Consider the following 22,558-nt stretch of genomic DNA (forward strand, 5'->3'; position numbering starts at 1 on the left):
TAATTACTCCAGTGTATGACAAAAGTAACTCGTCTTCACAAAGTATACTATAGCTTCTTGTGTGAATTTATAGTGAGGTTGAGGACCGTATAGAGATGAATGAAAGATTTGATTAAACTGATTAATATAATGATGTTGCTTGCTACTTCAATATCAGAAAGAGGGGATCCTTTATAGGCGCAGATGCGTAGTAGGCTACCTACCTGTTGTTTTTGTGGGATAGTGCCGATCCTGCGTAGGTAAGATCCCTGGGTATCTCCGACAGACCAGATCCTCACAGCAAAACGTCACCATCACCATCATCAGCCACAATTCACGGCCCAATCAACCAGTTTCTCGTGGTTGCTGACAAAGTATGTTAGACTTGGACACATGAAGGAAAAAAGGATTATTGATGTATCGTCGTATTTGGTAGGAGCCTATTCTCACGACCCAAAAGACTATGTGTAAAAGCCTGTAACATCGCTCTCTACTACCACTGCTATTTTGGAATGAGGCAGAGTAAGTCTAATGAATAGTTGGAATTAAGAATTAGTAAATTTGAGCTACAAATGTTGAGCTGCAAGACTTTTTAGATAGACTGTGTGCGAGCATCTTGACGATTTGTCAGCTGATTCTGGCGACTGCAATCTACTATGCTCCATTAGTGGCATCGAACAAACATTTGCCAGCAAGGTACAACTGTGCCGTGCAAATAACAAGTTTGTTATAACAAGATCAAAAATATATGCTTTCAGCTAACATGCACCCTGTAAGCAAATGCAAAAATGGTACTCGGTAAATCCTGCAGAACGAAACAAAGAGAAGCACATATGAGACGACCAGTAAAACCGTCAGACAAAGTGGAGGCATGCAACATCTGCAGACACCACAAGAGGCAAAAGCCATGGTCACCTGATCTCTTTGTACTCTTCTTGTACACTGATTTTCGCGAGTCATGTTTCATGTTGCCGCGGGAGCTACTTACTTGCTACAGCTGGAAGACCCAACTGCCGTTCTATTGGTACAAACCCACAGCTAAAAGCAACCTACTATGACTAAAACTTCAAGCTCTAGGACCCCTACTAACGGCATTTTCGGGATGATCTGCATTTCTATGTCAGGTTAGCTGTCATCCATCAAACTCCGCTATCGTTGCCGGTACATCCGACATGTTCCTAGGGCATCAATACAGGGTAAAAAGCACATCACTAGGTCTAGCACTCCCACTCAAGCATTAAGAATAGCATTCTAGTCTACTATTGGATATTCTCCCTTATTCAGGAAGCTTAAAAACCCATAAATCCGTCTCCCGAGTGGCCAGACATCCCGACATGGTCGTGCATCTAGTACTTAGTACCCGACAAAGCAGCAAGAGCTTAGATAAGACAAAGAAAAAAAGAAGAACCTTCTTAACTAATCACCAGCAGGCAGGATCAAGGCACGCACGAATAGGATCAACCATCGGAATTAAACAAAGGTGACTCGGAGTCAGTAAAGTAAGTAGGACCCAGCCCATCGGAGTAGATCCTGAATCCACACCTACCTGCCCACCGAACCCAGCAGAAACCTACTACTAACAACACCTGCCCTTCTACAGGGAGGTACATCTCAGTACACCGAGATCATCCCATAAGAAGAAGTACTACACCGGTACCCACGAGGGCAATCCCACCACCACCACCACCACCGACCCTCCCGTCCACAACCCACCGAACGAATAATAGATGGAAGTTCCCCCCAAAGCAGTCGCCACCCGGCAGCGCGGGCGAACAGCTGATCTGAGGTTCGAGAATAATCTTGGCGCTTGCTCCTTTACCCTTTCCCGCTGTGATGTACCCAGTAGTTAGGATAGTAGGAGGGAAATATCTGGCTGCCTAATGGCGAGAGTGGGCCTGGAACCTGCTCGCTGTGCGCTCCGTTTGGAGGATGGCTTGCTGTAGGCGTTCGGGGAGGGCTGGGCTTTAAATATAAGCTTATTTGGACGACTTTTGATGCTATACACCTGGGTTCGATGGTTTCTTTGTCGTGGTGGTGATGTTTCTATGGTCATGAAGGGTACGGAGGAACGCGGAAATTGTTGCCGATTCAGTGTGGTCACGTGCTGGTGTGTTTTTTGTGAGGGTAGGGTTTTTATTTTATTTATTTATTTATTCCTTGGTGATAATATTTTGTTTGATAAAATTTGGTTTTGATTATCGTGGTAATTTGTCTATCTTCGGGCTTACGAGAGAACGAGCGACACTAAGCGAAAGCATGCATTCTCTGGGTTTCTCTCTCTCAAGGATTACTGTTGGTGTGACTGCCGCGCTGGAGGATAGAGTCGGAGCCAGAGTGGAGCGAAGTGGGTACTGTCAATATAGCGCAAGGGAGAAAAAGGCACTAACAATGAAAAAAAAGCGCATGATGTTCATTGCGAATACCACATAAGACGGAAGAATCCGCCTCTTCTTGTTGTCCCACGTAGTATCAAAGCGTGCGACGATCCATGACGGCATGACACACGAGGGACAAAGAAAAGGTCGGACCACTGGGCTGCACCTGCACGAGCAAGGATAACGGGTGTGATAATGGCCAGGCCAGGCCAGCCACGTCATTTCCAGATTGGCCTACACGCGTAAGAGTAATCAATCCATCAATCTAGCCGACTCCGCAGGATGGACTTGCATCCCACGACTAAGTATATGCGACTGTCAATCCATGCTACATGAGGTAAATACGACGAGATCTCTTGTCTCCAACATCCCCGGACGGTTGGCTGGCAGTGAGAATTGAGAACATGCCAATCTCCCTTCCCCTCCGCATTAAACTGTGGATGACCTTGTGATCATCGCGCAGTGACTTCGAGTATGTCTCCACGAGCTGATGACGACGAAGGCGATCGGTGAAAAAGGTTTCAAAATCCAACACCAACGGGAATTTGCCTTCTACGTGCCGCAAACCCCGATCCGAGGGACCCTAGAAGTCGCTAGAAGAATAGGAAGAATGGAACGCTTCTTACCAAGACAAAGTCTGACACAGGAGGCCAGAGAGACGGAGATGGGCCGGAGCCAGGAGATACGGATACGGAAGACCAGCGGACGAGCGAGATGAAGAGTTTAACGGAAATACGGCCAGAAGAGCGAGGCGCGGGTGGGGCGGATGCTCGGGTGGGAAGTCCGAGGCGCGGTGAATTGCCTGATCCAGTCAGAAGCCGTCTGGTTCGAGAAAAAAAAAAGATGCGATCGTTAAGAAAAATTTTGCAAGACCACTCGGGAACCATAGGGCCTGAACATGAGGGATAATCGAGAAACTCTTGGGTAATACCTATCATTGTCCTCCGTAGGTAGGGAACCGACAAATGGATCGTCAATAGCTCCTCACTTCAAACAATCGCCCCTTCGTTCAAAGCCAAGCCGTGGCAACATCCCTATAGGGCAGAGGTAGGCGGAACTGGCAAACCAAGCAGCGAATTTTAGTCTGGCTCATAAAAACTTGGGTATGAAGGCCTTCGAGATCATAATTCGAAGTGGTCCGGCTTCGGGAGCGTTGCTTGTGAGGAGAAGTAAGCATTGATTGCCAAGGCCGTGCTCATTTTGCACGGCGGGTGCCCATTGATCAGCTCATCCGTGAATGGGCCTTTGCATTCCACTACGCGATGGAGACAGCTTGGCGCGCCAGGAACAAATAAACGAACGGCTCGGGCTCGGTGTATAGACTAGAGAGCTGATAGCCTTGGTGGACACCGTCAGCAAAACACCCTGGACGGATCACGGCACTAGTCAATGGTAGTGGTGGGTGCTAAGAAATTATGTACTGTGGTAGTGGTACACAGTAAGTACCCTGGGAAGTGGGTTACCCAGCTCCTCTACAACACTAATTCTCTACTAGCTCCAACACTAGCAGCTCCCTGAACCATCGCATCACTCCATGAAGACAACCACTATTAGTTACCAGTCAAGCTGTTAGGCAACGGCTCTGCTGGTAAAACTCCGGGAGTCTAAGTGTAGTTGTTACTGTCAGGCTCGCTTGCAGTCAATTAATGGTGAACAAATTATCCGAAGTACAGTACATCCCAGTGGCATCACAGTAGCTCTGGTGATCAGAGGGGAGAAGAGGTCCGTGATGTGGCCGGCAGACCCTTGACTCATTCCAGGGTCGATAATCTAGTCGAAAACTAAGAGTTAACGTGCGTAGTAGCGACAGCTCCTCCTCCTCTCCCAGCAAATAGTTTACCGCCAAACTAACAGGGGGGGCTGATTCCTGTGAGGAGATGACCCTGCCGCCGTAGTCCAAGTAGTGGTAGCCGTTATTCTCCAAAGGCAAATCCCAAACAACGGAGCCAGAGCCAACGCGCATCGCCCATGACTCTCCTCCATTCTCCATCCTCCGGTTCGTCGCTGCCGTCCCTTCCCGTGCTGCTCTGGACCTGCCACTTCCGACTCTTCCGATGCTTTCCAGATCCGGTGACAATGGCTAATCCACAGTGGCCATCGCTAACTTCCCATGGCAGGTCATACGGCAAATCAATCAATATTATTAAGATCCCCCCCGATGGCGCCGCCCAGCGCCGTTGCAGAGGCACCTCACTGTTACAGGAAAGAGGAGTCAGAAAAAAAAAATTCCCTCCGTTGCAGTGCTTATAAATTAAAGCCTAGCCCCGCCTTTCCATCCTATCGAGGGAAAAAAAAGAGGGAGAAATCGCATTGCGACTCTGGCATGGCACTTTCTGGACAACGAAAATAACCGCCGTCTCTAGTCTCTCACCCACTGCCCTGTCACCAATCCACCCTCCCCCAAAACACTTCCCTCACTCCTAAATTCGCACTGCTGTCGTTGCTTCCAGCTGTTGCTGTTGCCGTTGTTTTTTGTTGCTGTCAACGCCGCGATCAAGCTCTTAATCTTATAGCGTGAAGAAATGGATACCCAAACAACCGTCTTGGCGTCGCGCCAGTCCGGCCGGAGCTCCGAGAGCAGCTCCCTGGACGCTGTTGAGAAGCAGAAGCTCGCCAACAAGGAGCTTCCCCAAACTCGCCCTGATCTGCACAATTCGGCGTCGCCCAAGCGATGGAAGACCTTTTGGAAGGCCTTCCGGTATCTGAACAACCTCACCCCCAAGCAGGTCGATGACTTCATGGCATCCTACGTCATCTACAATCTCGACTGGTCTGACGAGAAAGCGATGATTGAGACGCTAGGTCCGGACTATCAGGCAAAGGTCGGCGACTGCCTCAAGGCGTACTATGGAGTGCTCAACCACCTGTGCGCGCTGGGCGACGTGGAGAAGATGTATATCCCCCCATTTATGAGCAAGAAGGCGACCGTGCTGGAGAACCAGTTGTTGTACGAGGAATCGATTGCGCAGGATATCGGCCTAAGCGCCGGCGATCACGTGTTGGACCTGGGTTGCGGTCGCGGAAGAGTGGCCGCGCACATGACGCAATACTCCGGCGCAAAGGTCACGGGACTCAACATCGATCCCAATCAGATTGGCCAGGCCAAGACTTACAATGAGAAGCTCGGATTCAACAACAATTCTTTCGTTGTCCAGGACTTTAACAACCTTCCCCTGCCCTTCGAGGATGCTAGCTTCGACGCTTTCTACCAGATCCAAGCACTCAGTCTGTGCAAAGACCTTCCCTCCCTCTTCCGCGAAATCTACCGCGTCGTCAAGCCCGGCGCCAAGATCTCCCTCCTCGATTGGGTTAGCCTGCCCGACTACGATCCGAGCAACCCCGAGCATACCGAACTCATGCGTCGCGTAAAGCCTTTGATCGGTGCTGTTGGCACGCCCACCCCCGAAAGTCTCGAGAAGGCCCTTACCGATGCCGGCTTCTCTGTCGTCCGCTCCGACAATGCCAGTGTTGGAGGTCTGCAGGCGCCCCTCATTGACAAGGTTGACTTCTACTTCCGCTCCATGCGCCAGGTCATTTTGGGACTGGTCAAGACCCACGTGTTGCCCCGCCACTTCAAGACCCTGATCAACCGCTTGTGTCTCGACGGCGAGGCTTTCATCAAGATGGATACCATGCGACTTGTGACAACCAGTTATCGCATCATCGCCCAGAAGCCTCTTCAATAAACTACACACACTAAGAACGGGACTGGGTAAAGGGATTTGGTCATTTGCTGCACATCGAGGATTCATCCACGTGTAAAAGGGTCACCGCCCCTGCATCCAGGAAGCAGACCATTGTTTGTGGGCTGGGGTTTCAATGAGACCCCAACGGTGATAGCTGGATGGGACGCTTCCACACATGCAGTATCCCGCGGTTGGATGTTTCACGTCTAACGCGTCTCTCTCTGCGGTTATGCTGATGATCAGAATATGTCACTCAACTTTGGCACATATAAGTTCGTCGCGTCGACTTGATCGCCGTATCTTTCCCGGTCCTGTGGCCGCGACGTGTTTCTGTCCATAAAGTGAGTGCCTGCTTATGTCCCAACATCGCACGCTAGCTTCACTGCACAAAGCGTCCATCAATGGTACGATTGTACGATCGGCTTTCTCTGACATGGTTCTGAAGATGTTTGTTTTTTCCGGTTCGCATCTATATACCCTATAATCTCTGGCGGCTTTGCGGATCATACCCATTTCACGACCCCATGGCAGAGCGCCTACACAGTTCTTTATTATCAACGCTCGCTCGCTTGCATTAATCCTGGTCAATTGGGTTGCATCCATCCTGCGTTGTATTTCTGTTCAGCTCTGCGAAGCCTAGCCGGTGTTTTTGGTGTCTTCGCATATGGTTTCTTTTCTTTTTGATCTTAGGATACCCCATGTAGATAGGGCTGTCCGTATAGAAGTACATAGACTAATACCACTTTTTCTTCTGCGATGATTGTCAATGGGGGGACTGCGAACCCACGTATGCCAACGGACCGAGTATCACCGATAATCGGCCGTGTTCTCATCGTGCTAGTCTGGCAAGCCGCCTTGTGATTTACGTAAGGTATGCCGCGCGAATCCGACTCACGTCACATGACTACGGGTTGTCGGAGATGCCTCGACCAGACAATACGACAACATGCCGCTGCCTTCATGCACGCCATAGGCTTTTGGCCAGCATTCCTAAGCTTCCCTGCATCCTACTGCCGGCCCGAGTATGCAATGCCGAGTCAAATATCAGACTGGGAGGATCGCAATCTATGCTTCTGGCTCGCTCACCATGACTCGAGGTACCCACCGACACTTTAGTCTGTGTACCCGCACAGAGGCACTAACTCCAGGATGAGCGGGTACCTATCCACGAGTTCCTCAAGCAGCATCGTATAATAGGTGGGTTGATATCGTGAAAGCATTTCAATCCATCCTCTCCAAGCACTGACAGTGACTAGAAAAGCGCATCACGGACCATCCATATCACCACGAGGTGTACCGGCCGCAGGGATGTGTCTCCACTCATCCGCGCTGGAGTCTCAAATCACAGGGCGCCTTTTGAGCACGTTGTCCGTGGTTCCCCCGCCCTGGGCCTGGGCATATGGTCCCTATGGCACCCGCATCAGCGTTCCCTTATCACTTGCCTAACTAAGCACTTGCTTTATAACCTCGCCCTCAATCAGCGAAGACCAGCCGTTTTGCACTGCTTCGGATCGGCTTGTGCTGTGGGAACTCTCCTCGTCGACATTGGGAATGATGCAAGTGCCCTCAACCCTAGTACACGTTGATCAGCTCCTGGGGATCCGCACGATCGTCGCCCGTCAGTCACTCGCCACATTGCAGTGTGCACAGCTGAAGGTCCGGGCCGTTGCTACTTAAAGTCCCTTGCATCTGCAATGAGCCACCCAGGCGCCCATTTGGAAGCCGAGGACTGGCCTCTTCCGCTGTCCGTATCTCGACCAGAAAGCATAGTCTCTTCCTCCACGAGCTCTTCCGGTCCCAGCTATGCCACATCGCCTATTTTCCCGCCTCCGCTGAGTCGTACGGCTTCTTCAATTGGATCCCGGTCGAGGCAGGCTTCATGCTTCTCCTTATACGAAGACACCTGCCGCTTACCGCTGAACCATTCTGTGACCATGTGCGTATTACCCAGTATCCCGTGCAGACAACAACCGCTGATGGAGCCACTACAGCTCCTTTGTCCGGAGTAGTAAACTCTTTAAGCTACGCTTCACCTGCATCGACATACGCAAGGATGCCACGGGAAGTTTGAAGAGTGTTGAATTGGGCGGAGGACCGGGTCAGCAGACTCCTTTGATACATACTTGTAAGTGTTCGAAAAGGGCCTGCTGATGACCATGCTAACCCGTCGTGATTCATCTGTAGTCAACGATACCAAGCTTCCAGTTCCCCATCTTGAACATCCAAAGCTCCCGAACGAGTCATCGCTGCGCGTTTCCTTCATGGACGAGCAAACCGTTCAATCGGCCCACAACGTGTTCCTCACACAGATCTCTTATACTTTTGATGACTGGCATGGTGGGTAGCAGAATACTCTAGAAGTGGTCGAATTTTTGCTGATTCCCAGTTGCAGATTGTGTGCAGTTCCAAGAATTAGTCCTGGGTTCAAAATTGGTCTTCATAGCAGGCATCGCCGAGGCGAAGTCCAAGGGCCGAGGGGAAGAGTGCATCAGCCAGAACCTACGCATTCTACGTAATCATAACGGCAAACAAGTCATGATTTTCTTTGCCAACTCACAACGTAAGGAGTTGAAGCGTTATGTGTCCATTCCGATCAACTGCATCGACAGCTTCAATCCGGGCAAGAAGGCAGGAAAGCCGGTGGTTCTCCAGTTGCAGCCCAACTTTGACATTCTCTCCCAGATGAGGACATTGTCTATCCAATTTATTGATGATTTGGGTAGGTTTCTCTTCGAACATCCCCAGCGCGATTGCTAACGTGCTCCACTAGACCGGAAAGCATTTTGCCAATTTCTAACGGAAAGCACCACATAATAATACAACACACTCCATTCAACATTGAATATGATACCCACGGGAAACGCGGTTCGGAAAATAGGCATAGCATCTACTAATAACCTATCATGGAATCAGTGGTTTACAAGTCTGCAGCAAGGAGTTTAGAGGGCGTTGGGTTCTCAGGTACAATGCATATTTTTTTTTTCCTTCTTTCTTGCTTGCTCCTGTGCGGCCACGCGTCAGTTTCATTTACAATACTATAACTTTGTTGTGAAACTTCAGACAAGATTGGGACCTTACGAGGCACAAGGGGCACGTGGTTGGTCGAACCAGTAGGACGGCTTTCAGCTATAGCCAGGTTTCATCACTCGGCGAACTCAAATGTCACAAATGGCAAATTTGCCTCGTATCCAGTGGAAGGCAGCTCGGGAGCCTGGCCAGGGACCGAAAGAACTCCGGGATCATGCTACTACTGGCGTCTCTCGTTCATCTGACAGAGGCAGCCAAGTGGGCAGGTGGGCCCCAATGAGTCCCCATTCTGCCCGCACGTGCCGCACGTGGAGCGAGGAATTGGGCGGGTGCCCCAGGCATTGAGCTCCACTCCGGCCGCTACTGCACGCACTGTCACGGCTTCCTCCAATCACCCCGTCGCGTTTCTGCTTAGTTCAAACCTTCCCGGGAGAAGTATATTGTGCCTCTGGCCTCATGGTGGGCCTCGAGTACCCCTCTCAGACTCATCCTCCCCTATCTTTCAACGTTGCGCCATCCTTTTTCTTAGACCTTCATCCTCAGATCTGGGGGCCGCAGGATCTATTCTTCCTACTGTACTTGCAGTTCGATGGCCCTTCATGATGTCATCCGTGTACAATCTGATTTCTAGAATCCATCTGATCCAAACGCCAACACGAACATACAGCCATGGGCAAGTTCCGCACGCGTTGGTATAAGACCGACCGAGCTCAGGATTTTGAGCATGAGCAGGTACAATCTTCTTAGATGCTTCACATCGTGAATCTGCTAGCTAATACTGTGCTGGTGCCATAGGATCGAGATGTTCGCGCTCGGCAGGTGTACGACACAATCGATCGCCAGGGATTCCAATACTTGATCGTCTTCGTTGCCGGTGTTGGCTTCTTTCTTGATGGATACACACTGTTTGCAAGCAACATGGCACTTCCGATGATCTCCTACGTCTACTGGAAACAGGAGGTCTCTTCGATCAAGATCACTCTATTCAACATTGCTACATTGGGCGGGACGCTACTGGGACAGGTCTTGTTTGGGTACCTAGCTGATCGGAATGGACGCAAGAAGATGTATGGATTGGAGTTGATTCTCATGATCACGTCCACACTGGGCGTTGTGATGGCCTCCCGCGGAGAAAACGATTCAATGAGCATCTACGCATGGCTCATCTGGTGGCGTATAGTTGTGGGGATTGGTGTCGGAGCCGACTATCCTTTGAGTTCGGTCATCACAAGCGAATTTGCTCCCACTAAGCACCGAGCAAGGATGATGGCTTCGGTTTTCTTCATGCAACCTTTGGGGCAGATCTGGGCAAACCTCGTATCGCTGATTGTCATCGCCACCAGCCGTTCTGATACCAATGATTTGACCATGTCTGTTGATAGGATGTGGCGCTACGTCATTGGTATCGGTGTGATACCGGCAGCAATAGCAACTTGCTTCCGGTTCTTCGTTCCAGAGTCGCCACGCTTCCTCATGGAGATTGACGACGATCCAGTGAAGGTCGAGTTCGATGCAACCACACTCTTTACTGATCCAAATGTTGTTTCCTCCTCCCCAACTCTCGAAACCGAAAGCTGGCACAATTTCCCTGGGCAGGCATATTCCCTGACTACCATCACGGCTGAGGACCGATCCTCCACATCCCAGACCGGGATCCTTCAACCAGCGACTCTGAACTCTCACTGGCGCTTAACGTGGAAGGACATCGTACAATACTTTTGGGTGGAAGGCAACTGGCGGACTCTAGCTGCGACGGCCGTGTCCTGGTTCTTCTTAGACTTTGGCTTCTACGGCATCAGTCTCTCCAGCCCGCAGTTCTTGGCCAAAACTTGGGGGTCTCTTCATCTGAACGCACCAGCGCCTTACTGGGAGACGAACGACAGCCCTGGTGCAAGCGTCTATGACATGTTCTTTGCAAGTTGCACCCACGCGCTGGTGATCTTGAACGTGGGTAGCTTTGTCGGCGGGCTTCTTCTCATCTTGGTGATCCACAAGCTGGACAGAGTCGCTCTACAGAAGTACTCGTTTCTCGCACTATCCGCACTCTTCGTCGCCCTAGGTTGCATGCTTATCACCGTACAAAAAGAGGGTCCTGTGGCCGTTGTTTTGTACGTCATCGGCCAAGCACTCTTCAACTTTGGTACGTAACATTTCCCCCGTGTTGTTTAAAATAACTGTCTCTAACCATCATTTCTATAGGACCCAATGCTACAACATACATCATCCCCGCTGAAATCTTCCCCACCCGTTACCGCGCCACCTGCCACGGTCTCAGCGCCGGCGCTGGTAAGATCGGCTCTATAGTGGTGCAGATCTTTTCAGCCTACTACAACTTTGGCGGCGGTTTCGGAGAGGAGCCGGTAAAGCGTCACGGCTACGTCTTGATTGTCTTTGCCGTATGCATGCTCTTTGGGGCGATGGTCACATGCTGGATACCTCCAATCCAGAGGAAGCCGGATGGATCTGGAAGAGGTAAATTGTGGGGTGGCAAGACGGAGACGCTGGAGACGCTGGCACTTGGTCGACTCGGCTTGGATAGTCGATACGCGAATCAAGGTAGACGGAGAAGGAGGGATGTTGTTACATGATGTGACAACTCCATCACGGTGGCGGTTTCATCTATTCTGGGTATATAATCACGGGTACATATAAGGGTACTTTAATTTCGCTGTATATATTTGCCAGTGGTCGGGTCGATGGACTGTGATTCCCCGGGTGCTTACTTTCTCGCATGGATGCTGTACATAGAAGAGAAGAATCAGAAGATAAGATTATGGTATGCTGATGATGACGTTGCAGCTTTTAGGATGAAACTATAGTGAGATAATGAGCTAGAACATGGAGGCCAAACAATAAGTAAATATATACGTTAAATGAGAAAAATGAGTAAATTCGAAAACAAAATAAATAATAGGTAAAAGAAAGACCGAAAAATAATTGGAGGGGGGCGTAAGAAGGGTGATAGAAAAAAAAAAGTCACCACAGAAAAAATGTGTGCATCATCCGTGAATCGAACACGGGCCTCATCGATGGCAACGATGAATTCTACCACTAGACCAATGATGCTAGTTGATGTCTGGTTTACCCAAATTACTAATATAGCCTTTTCCCAAATTATCATGCAAAACAACTTTCAACTATGTCCGGCAAGTTCACTTATGATCATTAGCTAGCTAGTAGACTAGTAGACTACGTGGTCGCAAAACTGAATCTTAGATCTATTGGATCTCATTACCTTGTACCTGTAGTTTCTGTCTTAAAACGAGTTTTGTGTTTGTATTTATTCGCCATTGGTTCCGCTGTTGGTTGCTTTTTCTCGTAATAGTATGATGTTGGCTCTAATCGGGTAGGACTGAGTATATATAAATTATATAGTCGAACCGCATCGGTACTATCGAGTTGCAATACTAGTCAATCTCAGACTACTATTACTAGTTACTAGTAACAACTGATGGTTCACTGTTCTGATCAATCTTGCGACTTTAGTATCATCCAACTACTAGTATCATTGTCTTTAGTACCCACCTAAAGCTGCCGACATCTCATCAGTTAGCTCATCCCCTGCCACCACACCACAATCCGACCACGAATCTCTGGTTCCAACCCCGCTCCCACCCAACCCACTTGTATCTCTACCTACGGAGTACTATTTGTCGCGATGGGTCGATCGGCATCGGCCCCTGCCCCACCACAACGGAGAATGGTTCACGCTAGAAGCATTGATACCTACGATGATGATAGATAATCCCGCACCTCTCGATGAGAGCTCCCCACTGTGGGTAGTACTTGGTAAACCTCCTGTCTTTTGAAGGATTCTTGATTGGTCGGGTGTCCCGTGCCACGCAGGCTATCATAATCCGACCGACAGATGTTCGAGTCAGCGGGGTTGGGATCGTTGATGCCAATTTTGTGACTTTGTACAGGTGGCTAGGATGTCGTGGGTCGGGGTTGTGGTAGGGATGGGGAATCCCCCAATGAGGATACTAGGAGATCTACTCCGTAGCCTAGAAAGGTAGATGGGTGTTTTGAGTGCTTATGATCTGCGGTGGCTAGCTGAATAGGTTGGATAAAAGTCCACTTAGGTCGAAAGGAGGTCCGGTTGTCGGTTGTGGAAGGCGAGATGGCGTGTTATTGTCCGCGAGCTGGGCGCTGAAAGGTGAAACCCTGATCAAAGATATTTTAGTACCTAATTCCGATAGCGGCCGTGCTCACGATGCAGCCTGCACGGATACTGTACTGGTAAACATGATGGAGGCAGCTGTGGGTCGCATGCAAGGGTGGGTGGGTGTGACGGGCTCATATTGGAAGAGATAATATCCGTCGGTTCCTTCGGGTAGTTGTATGAAGCAGAAGCTTGACTGACAGAATCGAGTAGTGACAGAAGCCAGTGTAGCAGATATTGTGTCTTACCTGCCATCTGATAGATAGCCTCCGAAGTCGCTCAGCCGGGTTCCTGGACGATGTGTGGAACCCGCACTACCCGTCTGGTTCGGATCCAGAATCAATTTGAATATTACCGACCCAGCGAGATAATGACCCATTGCCCAATTCATGGGGATGGAATCTGGTAAGTAGCACGGTTGAAGCAAGGTGAGATCGAAGGTGGAACCTCAGGAAGAAGGGGAAGGTGGGATTCCCTGCGGGGTCACGCTCCCGGCTGGGTTCCTTCCCTTTGTTGCAATCAATCATCTTCCCCTCTTTCTACATCTATCCGGATTCAGAGCAGGATGTAACCACTCACTATTCTGCACACTTCGTGCGCAATTGGTACGGTTCACCGCAGTATAATTGAAATTTATGCTGCCATCTCACTCGTCGAGGTCTGCGATGGAGGTCTGCAGAATCTAGACCTGCCAGACTGCGGGGTGTCTAACCAACCGAGCCGACAGGCCAATTTAGCGCCGCCACGACCCGTCGGACCCTCCAGCACGCCCCGAGCTAGCAGGAGAACTACCAATGCCGACCGGAACGAGCTGAAGAATGGGCGTGCAGATACGAATCTGACTAACCACATTAATCCGGTGAGTTGTCATGGCTGCTGCAGTGCTTAGCTGTGGCATTGAAGAAGCGGGGTTGGTACTACCCCCGCTGATTTAAACCTGGCCTCTTCTCTTCCCCTCTTCGACCCGCCCAGAGAAATACCACCCCTGCTCTACTCTCAGCTCAGTGTTCCTTCACCATAGGCACAATGCCTTCCGAAGACGTGACGACCGGCTCGGTCAATGTTCCCGTCGGCACATTTCCCCAGACATGTTCGTCGACCGATGTCAATGCCGCCCAGGTCGCTTCGCAGTTAGTCGAGAAGATCAACACAGCTCTTAGCAAAGGAGATGTGCAGTCCTTTTCCGACCTGTTTCTGGAAGATGCCTACTGGCGGGATCACCTCTGCTTGACATGGGACTTTTACACCGCGAAAGGCAAAGAGAACATTCACAGCTTGCTCAAATCCGGCCGTCTCCCAAGCAAAATCGAGATCGACCGCTCGACCGCATTCCGAGGCCCCTACGTCGGCCCTATCGATGCCTTTGGCGACGTCACAGGCATCCTGTTCTACATCACGCTCACCAGCCCCCTGCTCCATGGACACGGTATCGTTCGGCTGGCAGAAAAGGATGGCGAGTGGAAGATTTTCACCTTCTTCACCTCCATGGAGGGTTTCGTCGACCACCCAGAAGCGGTGAACTTCAAGAGACCCGTGGGAGCACAGCACGGCGAAAGCTTGGATCGGAAGAACTGGAAGGACCGTCGGACGGCCGAAATCGAAGCTAAAGACCGGTCTCCAACTGTGGTGGTTGTCGGTACGCTACTCACCTACCCACCTGTTGCTATCGGATGTGCTGACCCCGAACAGGTGCTGGCCAGTCTGGTCTTATCATTGCGGCTCGCCTTAAGATGCTGGGTATCGACGTTCTAGTCATCGACCGAGAGGAGAACATTGGGGACAACTGGCGCCAACGCTACCACCAGCTGGTCCTGCATGACCCTGTCTGGTTTGACCACTTTCCCTACATCCCGTTCCCGCCGAATTGGCCGATCTTCACACCAAAGGACAAGATAGCCGAATGGTTTGAGTGCTATGCTAAGCTGCTAGAGCTGAATGTGTGGACCAAGACCGACATCAAGGGGTCCTCATGGGACAACAACGGAAAACAGTGGACTCTTGATTTGCAGCGGCGGAAGGAGGACGGGACGGTGGAGAACCGCACCTTGAACCCCCGGTATATCGTCCAAGCCACTGGCCATTCTGGAAAGAAGAATGTGCCTGACTTCAAGGGCATGGATTCCTTCCAGGGCGACCTCATCTGCCATAGCAGCGAGTTCCGCGGTGCCAAGCCCGAGTCGAAGGGTAAAAAGGCTGTCGTGGTTGGGGCGTGCAATTCCGCCAACGATATTGCACAAGATTACTATGAGAATGGATATGACGTGACGATGGTGCAGCGCAGTTCAACCTGCGTGATTTCCTCGGAGTCGATTGTGGAGATCGGCCTCAAGGGCTTGTACGAGGAAGCAGGACCCGGAACCGAGGAAGCCGACCTTTACCTTTGGAGTATACCGGCGGAGCTGTTCAAGGCTCAGCAGATCAAGGTCACCAAGCGTCAAAACGAGAACGACCGGGCGACTTTGGAGGGGCTGGCGCGGGCCGGGTTCAAGGTAGACCGCGGTCCAGACGGAGCGGGTCTGCTCATCAAATACCTCCAACGTGGTGGAGGCTACTACATCGACGTTGGGGCCAGCCAATTGATCGTTGACGGTAAAGTGAAGGTGAAGCAGGGCCAGGAGATTACCGAGGTCCTCCCTCACGGACTCCGGTTCGCGGACGGATCGGAGCTCCCGGCGGACGAGATCATCTTGGCGACAGGGTATCAGAACATGGCCACCCAAGCACAACTCGTGTTCGGCAAAGAGGGCGAGAAGGTGAAGGATGTCTGGGGATTCGACGAGACGGGCGAAATGCGCATGTGGCGGCGGACCGGACACCCGGGCTTGTGGTTCATGGGCGGCAATCTGGCTGTCTGTCGGTATTACTCGCGGTTGCTGGCGCTACAGATCAAGGCACTAGAAATTGGCGTCACTTCCTACGACTGTTAGAGAGACTTGGCGGTAGGCCAAAGACAAAGGAAATCGGTATGAAGCAGATATAATTAGTGAAAATAAGTTGAGCAGCTGCAATAAATGTCGCAACTCAACAATCTATTGAAAATGAAAATTTCCAGGTATCACAAAAATATCCATAATAGACCCGCTATGCAAAAAGAAAAATATGCAATCTCCAAGTGATAGTAATGAAAACCATCGGAGCGGAGAATTCTGTAAATCCCGTGTTCCCCAAGAAAAATAGAAAAAGGTCCAGCCAAGCCGGACGGACACTCCCACCAACACCTCCGACGAACTGAACAACAGATACCCCCTGAACTCAATACTCCGTAAACAATGGAATGATGGAATGATGGTAGTAAGTGGTATTACAACCACCCCTCCATCCACGCAACATAAACCCCCAGCGTCAAAACCAACGTAATAACCTCCTCCTCCCCCCCAGGAGCTAATATCCCCACCTCCTCCAAAAACCGCACTTGTTTCGCATCCCACCCACCAACCCTCAGCCCCTTTTTCTCTAGTCCAGCCAGCCCCGACCGTCTGACACGCTGATCGGCGCCAGCTGCTCTTTCCCCTCCGATGGCACTAACGCAAAGCACAAACCGGGGATTAGCATTCGCATTGGCATCGGAGTTGCTAGTAGTGGAGTCTTCCTCCTCGCAAGGGTTTCCGTTTGTTGTTGTTACTGTATCGGAGTCCGTTGATCCCGATACCGCCGACCCCGACGCGGTTCTTGGCCGGGTCTGGGATTGGGTTTTCCGCCGCCATTCGATGATGACGGTTTCGCCCGAGGGGGTTTTCTTCTCGCGGAGGATGAAGCGGTAGTTGCCTCGTGGGGTGCGCGTTGCGGTGTAGGTTTGGTGTGTGGTTGGGAGGTAGATTTCGTCTTCTTCTGTTGTATTACTAGTAGTTGTTGTTGTTGTTGGTGGGGTCGTGGTGGTGGTGGGTTTCTTGGGGTTGGGGTTTGTGTTGTGGTTATGGTTATTGTAGATTACGCCTGCGGCGATGGGGTAGGTAGTACTACTAGTAGTAGGTTCTGATGATGGTGGTTTTGGTGTTGAGGTGATGTCGGTGTAAGCGTCGCTCTGCAGGATGTAGAGATCCCGGCCGTGGATCTTGCGTGGACAGTTTGGCAGGGATTTCCCTTGTCGTGGGGGTTGGTAGATTTCCAGGATGGGGAGGGCCCGGTGTCGGTTTGAGGTTATTGAGAGTTGTTGGATTTGGAGGAGGAGACGCGGGGAGAGGCGGAGGCAGGGGGAGGATTTGGGAGGGGGGTGGGCGAGGGGGAAGGTGTGTTTGGGGGTTTTTGTTCTATTTGATCATTTGTTAGAATTAGGTATGGTGTTGATGATGTATGTGGTGGTTTCGATGTAAGAGGGTTAGTTTGTAGTATGTACCTTGTTTGGCTGGAGATGGAGCTCTCTGCGTCGCTGTCTTGGGTGGACATTTTGTATTTGTATACTACCAGTACTGGTGTACAGGTGGTAGTTGGAGTGAGGAATGTTAAGGATAGTATAGAAGATAGTAGTAAAGAATGACCTGAATATCATCACTTCAATGAGAAAAGTCCGCATATTTATTACTCACACCCCGTTCTCACCCAGCCCTGTCGGTCTACTACTATCTCTGCATAGATCGTATTCGTTCCCATCGCACGGGGCGCCGATCCAGGCACTAACTTTCTACGTACCATCTTACAGGGTGCAGAGAGGGTGTGTATGAGGGTGTGACCAACTAACTAGTCTGGTTCAAACATTGCCTAAACCCACTCATCACACGAAATTATTTTCACCGTTCAAGCTTATTCTTTTTTTATAGCCTTGGCGGGGCGGGGCCATGGACTGGGCTGAAGGGAAAAAAAGGGAACGAAAAGGACGGAAACCAAGATGCAAGTTAAGTTAGACCAAAGAGTCAGCTTGCGTTCGGGACATCTCATTTGTTGAGAATTTCCCCCGGTGGGGAAATTTCTTTGCGACTCCCGGCGGTAGAAGATGAGGTGAAATGATTTCCGCAACAAATCGGGGTATCGGATACGGATACGATCGCTGCCGAGGTATTTGCGAATTTCCGATTAGTTGGTTATTATTCCTCTATACTTAATTAAACTTGGTTATAGGATTGGATTGGCTGGTTAGATAAGCGGAGTTGGGTGCAATTTTCACCGGGTCACGGTGTTCAACCACTCGCAACCCCCTTGTTCGGTCCTTTTCTCCCTCTCCGTCCTGTTCATGGGTGGTTGCAGATGTAGTAATGTTGTCGGTCGGGCAGCGTCCGAGCTAGACTGTCTTCCGTATTCGTTTTCTAGTTAGTTCCGGGGATTAGTCGTTTGGAAAGTCTTGGCCGAAAGCGAGAGAGGCGGTGTTAGAAAATCCCTGATGGTCCTCCGTGGCAAGGCTGTGGTATCCTGTCAGACTGTCAGATTCCTTTGTTTTGGGTTTGTAGGAGGATGATTGCATGGCTGGGAGGACCAGGTTCTGACAGTCAGCCTTGTGAGGCTTACATAACGACCTGCGAAGTACTTACTCTATTGGGACTAGTTTGGACACAGTAAGATCCTGGAAGTTTCGGGCGCAACTTGGCTTGTATGAGAAGGATTCTCTGCTTATGCTGCGGGAGACAAGAAACGTGTTTGGCGATTACTATGGAGTAGGTAGACACGTTGTTTCGATGATTTGATCGACATGGAGAAGTTGATTGGTGGTGTTATGTGCTGCGGTTGGGGATGCTCTTTGACTACTAGTACCTTATGGTTGCTGACCTGGGAGTACTTATTCGCCTTGGATCAATTCTGCCCCCATTTATCCTATTCACTTCCTGGCAGAGGGTAATCCGTACGGATTGATCAGATAAACAGATATCAGAGACATCATTTCTCAATGGACCAATCATACACTCTAGCTGGTCGAGATGTTGAAGCATCGCGAAAATCCACTTCTACTCATCAAGACGCGTCGACGTGTTGGAATCTAATCTGATGGTATGTATGTGAATGTGAATGTAGTGTTTGTTGTGGTGTTTGGTTGACTTTGTAGTTTTTGGTGTTTAGTGCCAACAGTTGCCGAAGGGAAAAGCACAGGGGAGATAGAAAGTGCGACCGAACGGATGGTTATATACTCCACTGTCCCTTTCTATACTGGACCCTCACAATAAGTACTAGTATTGTACACTGTAGACAATAGTTTCTATAACCAGGACTATTGGTCTGAGCTGCATCTACAAATCGATATGATGAACATCACGGACTCCAAAACCCACCCGACCGGTCCAAAACCCGTCAAAAGCCGAGCATCCACAGTGTTCAACCAGTCAACTTCTTTCCACTAACCATGCAAGGAAGAATGCGGGGCGAGAAACCAGCAATGGCCTGACTCGCTATCTATCCTGCATACTAACGCAGTAATAAGGTGGAAGCTGCAATCGCCATAACACATGTACAAGTCTAGGCCTTTAGGCAAATATTTAAGCTCACCGATGGCATCATGACTCCACATACTCAGTAGCATTCATATATAAGCCACATCACCCTCACCCATCCACTCTAAGCATTGCAGACCCAATCCATCTCACCACCTACATAGTACGATTACACCATGTACACAACAGACACCCTCCCAACAAGCTTCTGCATAGCTCAAGCAATCGGCCTCAGCGGCGCCGCTTGGCTCTCGGGTACTACGCCCCATTCATCCTGAACCTAAACTCTCGCTAACAATAGAATATGCAGGAAACATCTTCTCTCTATCCCTAATGACAATCCCAGCTCTCCTGCAATCCCACAAAGAGCATAGGATCCCTCTATCAACTATCACCAAACAATGGGCCCTCGTCTATGAAACGGGCAAAAACCGCGCTCCCCCGATCGCTCTCTTCACCGCCACCACCCTCTTGTATCTATCCTGGGAGACGAGAGCACAGAGCACATTGGCAGCGATCGTACCACGGGGAGCAACCACTACGTATGCGATTGCTGCTGCATTGACGATTGCCATTGTGCCGTGGACTATTCTGGCTATGAAGGGCACGAATGATGCTTTGATGGAGAAGGCCAAGGTGGGCGTGCAGGAGGAGAAGAATCCTCAGGAGGGCGAGAGGGTGTTGGGATTGTTGGATAGGTGGGCGTTGCTTAATGGTGCGAGGGCTATGTGGCCTCTCGCTGGGTTTTTGGTGGGTTTGTTGGCAGTTGTGCCTTGATTCAATTGTTATGGGTATTGTAAGTTGAGGGATAGGAAAATGGGCGTTAATGGGTATTGTATGATTATATTGTGAAATAAGGTGATGTATATAATATATATAGGTTTTTCAATGGTGGCATAACGGTTTCAATGGCAATTGTTCGGTAATATCGTCACTGACGGATAGTATCTGGGGAGGTAATTTCATAATCGCGGCTGTGAAGTATCGGCTCATCACTACCCTGGAAGTTACCGTAGCGGGTATCTAGTATCGTACTACCACTAGTATCATTGATAATATCGAGCAATAGTTCTTCAGGGAATCTGCAAAAGTCAGGGGATTCACAATCCAGCTAGTTATTAGGAATACCTGTCTCGAATGGGCGTATATGCTTTCTACGAGGAATATCCATATTCACAACCTTGAAAGCCCAGTCAATATATCATTCAATACGTGCCGCAAATGCAAGCTTCACCAGAGCTAATAGGCAATGGACAACATTCCATGTAAGCCCTCATCATTCCCAGTCAGTTTCCGTAGCATAAATACATATCATCCCCCCTCTCCGACCTTCTTCTTCATCTCGCCATCTTCATACTTTCTAGACATCATTTGCCAATTTCACCCACCATACTCTTTTCCCATCTCCAAGAAAGAACATTGTAACAAAAATCATACCAAAGACCTCAAAAATATACACATCTAGCATGCTCTAAGCATGCCTACATACCAGTATTACTCTATCCGAAGAATGGAGAAGGTGATATAGCCACTATACAGTGTCAAGCAAAATGTCTGGGATATCGACCACGCTTCCCAATCTTGCCATTGCAAGAGAACAAATACCGTCAAGAAAAATGAAGGCAACCGGCGAGAAACTGTTGATTCTGGCTCTGACCAACTTCAAAACGGAGGAATTCAAGAAATGCTAGAGATCTTAAGAGAAAGGACTGGTAGTGATTGGATATTGCTACAAAACTCTTCATCGAGAGACTTATGATGGCTTCTCGAATTCCAAAATCATCAATGACTCCATCCATGGCTTGCTGGACCTAGAAATGGTTGCCTCAACAAAGAACGTGGGTATAGTGAGCCACTTCTGGCTCACAGTCAATATATATACACTGATAGTTTCGAATCCTCTACGGTACCTTGTTACGCAAAGCAAGGGATGCTATCCACGCCGGGTTCGAGATCATTCGAACATTTGGGAACACATGCGGGACAAAAAATACTATCGACTCATGTGGGCTTTCTTCTACGAACTTGCCCACTCCCATCGCCCATTTTGGTAAACTACCGACTGAACAACACCTTATAATTTTTGGGAGAAGGAGTGTACTTGTCAAAGTCAGGGGACATTTTCACCTCTGCAGAGACTCAAGATACTGGCAGAATTCCGACTGCTTGGTGCAAATGCGAGAAATCAATTCGTGCAAAATCTCGACAGTGGAAGGACAAAAAGAAAAAAAACTAGTACTCGATGCTCCAAACAACGGAGAATTGGGGCTCCAGACGAGTTGTGATAATAGTCCTTCTTCTTGACCCCTCCATATCAAGCGAGAGACGCAGCAGATAAGCTAAAGTGCATACGTGAAGGGAGGCATGTCCTTGCTTCTGCTGTGTCTGGCGATTTATCCGTTCGTGCACCATATGTCCTCAAGCCTCTAGCATTATGGGAGCTTTCGTAGTGGTTTGAGTAGCGCCACATCGTGGAAGAAATCCAAAGAGAGGCAGCCAAGAATGGGTTGAAAGCCATCTACATACTCTGAAATCTGAGATACCACGTCAGCAACTAATGTACGAATCTGGGGAATATTGAGGGTTCAAAGCTCCTCTTCAGTCTCATTGTCGTGACCGTCACTATTACTACTCCCCGAACATCTCAGCGAGCCCTCGGGGTCACAATTATATAGGTGAGCAGGATATCATTGATATTGGGTATATGCACTCACAGCTCTACTGGAATTCTGGGAGTCTCTACTCTTCAACAACTGGACTTTGATAAGGATATTATATAAGTCTCTGGTACTTTCTCTATACCTATCGGTGGAACCACGGCCAAGGAATACAGATCATATCGACACGCAGACAGTTATGAGCCCTAACCATGGGCTTCCGGGTCGTGGCACTTGATGAGTGGAGAAACAGCAGATAATAGATGAGCAGTCTATCATTTGGTGCACTGGCCCATCGCAGCAGATGTATATTGCAATGGCT

At 49.7% G+C, this 22,558-nt stretch overlaps 6 protein-coding genes and 1 non-coding gene across 7 annotated transcripts; 5 read left to right on the plus strand and 2 right to left on the minus strand.

The window, feature by feature from the left end:
• Nucleotides 1-4,876: 4,876 nt before the first annotated feature.
• Nucleotides 4,877-6,040, plus strand: AtWU_02908 (class I SAM-dependent methyltransferase; the record flags this gene model as incomplete). The annotated part of the gene is made up of 1 exon (XM_035498021.1): nt 4,877-6,040. The coding sequence occupies one exon, from the start codon at nt 4,877-4,879 to the stop codon at nt 6,038-6,040; it is 1,164 nt and encodes a 387-aa protein (XP_035353914.1).
• Nucleotides 6,041-7,734: 1,694 nt separating this feature from the next.
• On the plus strand, nt 7,735-8,854 carry AtWU_02909 (uncharacterized protein; the record flags this gene model as incomplete). Its single annotated transcript, XM_035498022.1, has 5 exons — nt 7,735-7,976; nt 8,032-8,165; nt 8,225-8,377; nt 8,433-8,759; nt 8,811-8,854. The coding sequence occupies 5 exons, from the start codon at nt 7,735-7,737 to the stop codon at nt 8,852-8,854; spliced, it is 900 nt and encodes a 299-aa protein (XP_035353915.1).
• An 882-nt stretch (nt 8,855-9,736) lies between these two features.
• AtWU_02910 (phosphate transporter) lies at nt 9,737-11,655 on the plus strand (the record flags this gene model as incomplete). The annotated part of the gene is made up of 3 exons (XM_035498023.1): nt 9,737-9,799; nt 9,863-11,207; nt 11,267-11,655. The coding sequence occupies 3 exons, from the start codon at nt 9,737-9,739 to the stop codon at nt 11,653-11,655; spliced, it is 1,797 nt and encodes a 598-aa protein (XP_035353916.1).
• Nucleotides 11,656-12,062: 407 nt separating this feature from the next.
• Nucleotides 12,063-12,133, minus strand: AtWU_t70. Its single transcript has one exon. It is a non-coding gene; the product is annotated as a tRNA-Gly (tRNA).
• Nucleotides 12,134-14,255: 2,122 nt separating this feature from the next.
• AtWU_02911 (flavin-binding monooxygenase-like protein) lies at nt 14,256-16,156 on the plus strand (the record flags this gene model as incomplete). Its single annotated transcript, XM_035498024.1, has 2 exons — nt 14,256-14,865; nt 14,919-16,156. The coding sequence occupies 2 exons, from the start codon at nt 14,256-14,258 to the stop codon at nt 16,154-16,156; spliced, it is 1,848 nt and encodes a 615-aa protein (XP_035353917.1).
• A 374-nt stretch (nt 16,157-16,530) lies between these two features.
• On the minus strand, nt 16,531-17,612 carry AtWU_02912 (uncharacterized protein; the record flags this gene model as incomplete). The annotated part of the gene is made up of 2 exons (XM_035498025.1): nt 16,531-17,476; nt 17,563-17,612. 2 exons carry the CDS (start codon nt 17,610-17,612, stop codon nt 16,531-16,533), a joined length of 996 nt encoding a protein of 331 aa, XP_035353918.1.
• Nucleotides 17,613-19,755: 2,143 nt separating this feature from the next.
• On the plus strand, nt 19,756-20,356 carry AtWU_02913 (DUF1772 domain-containing protein; the record flags this gene model as incomplete). The annotated part of the gene is made up of 2 exons (XM_035498026.1): nt 19,756-19,834; nt 19,890-20,356. The coding sequence occupies 2 exons, from the start codon at nt 19,756-19,758 to the stop codon at nt 20,354-20,356; spliced, it is 546 nt and encodes a 181-aa protein (XP_035353919.1).
• Between the last annotated feature and the right edge of the window lie 2,202 nt (nt 20,357-22,558).

Source organism: Aspergillus tubingensis, assembly GCF_013340325.1.
Source record: "Aspergillus tubingensis WU-2223L DNA, scaffold_4, whole genome shotgun sequence".
Taxonomy (NCBI): Eukaryota; Fungi; Ascomycota; class Eurotiomycetes; order Eurotiales; family Aspergillaceae; genus Aspergillus; species Aspergillus tubingensis.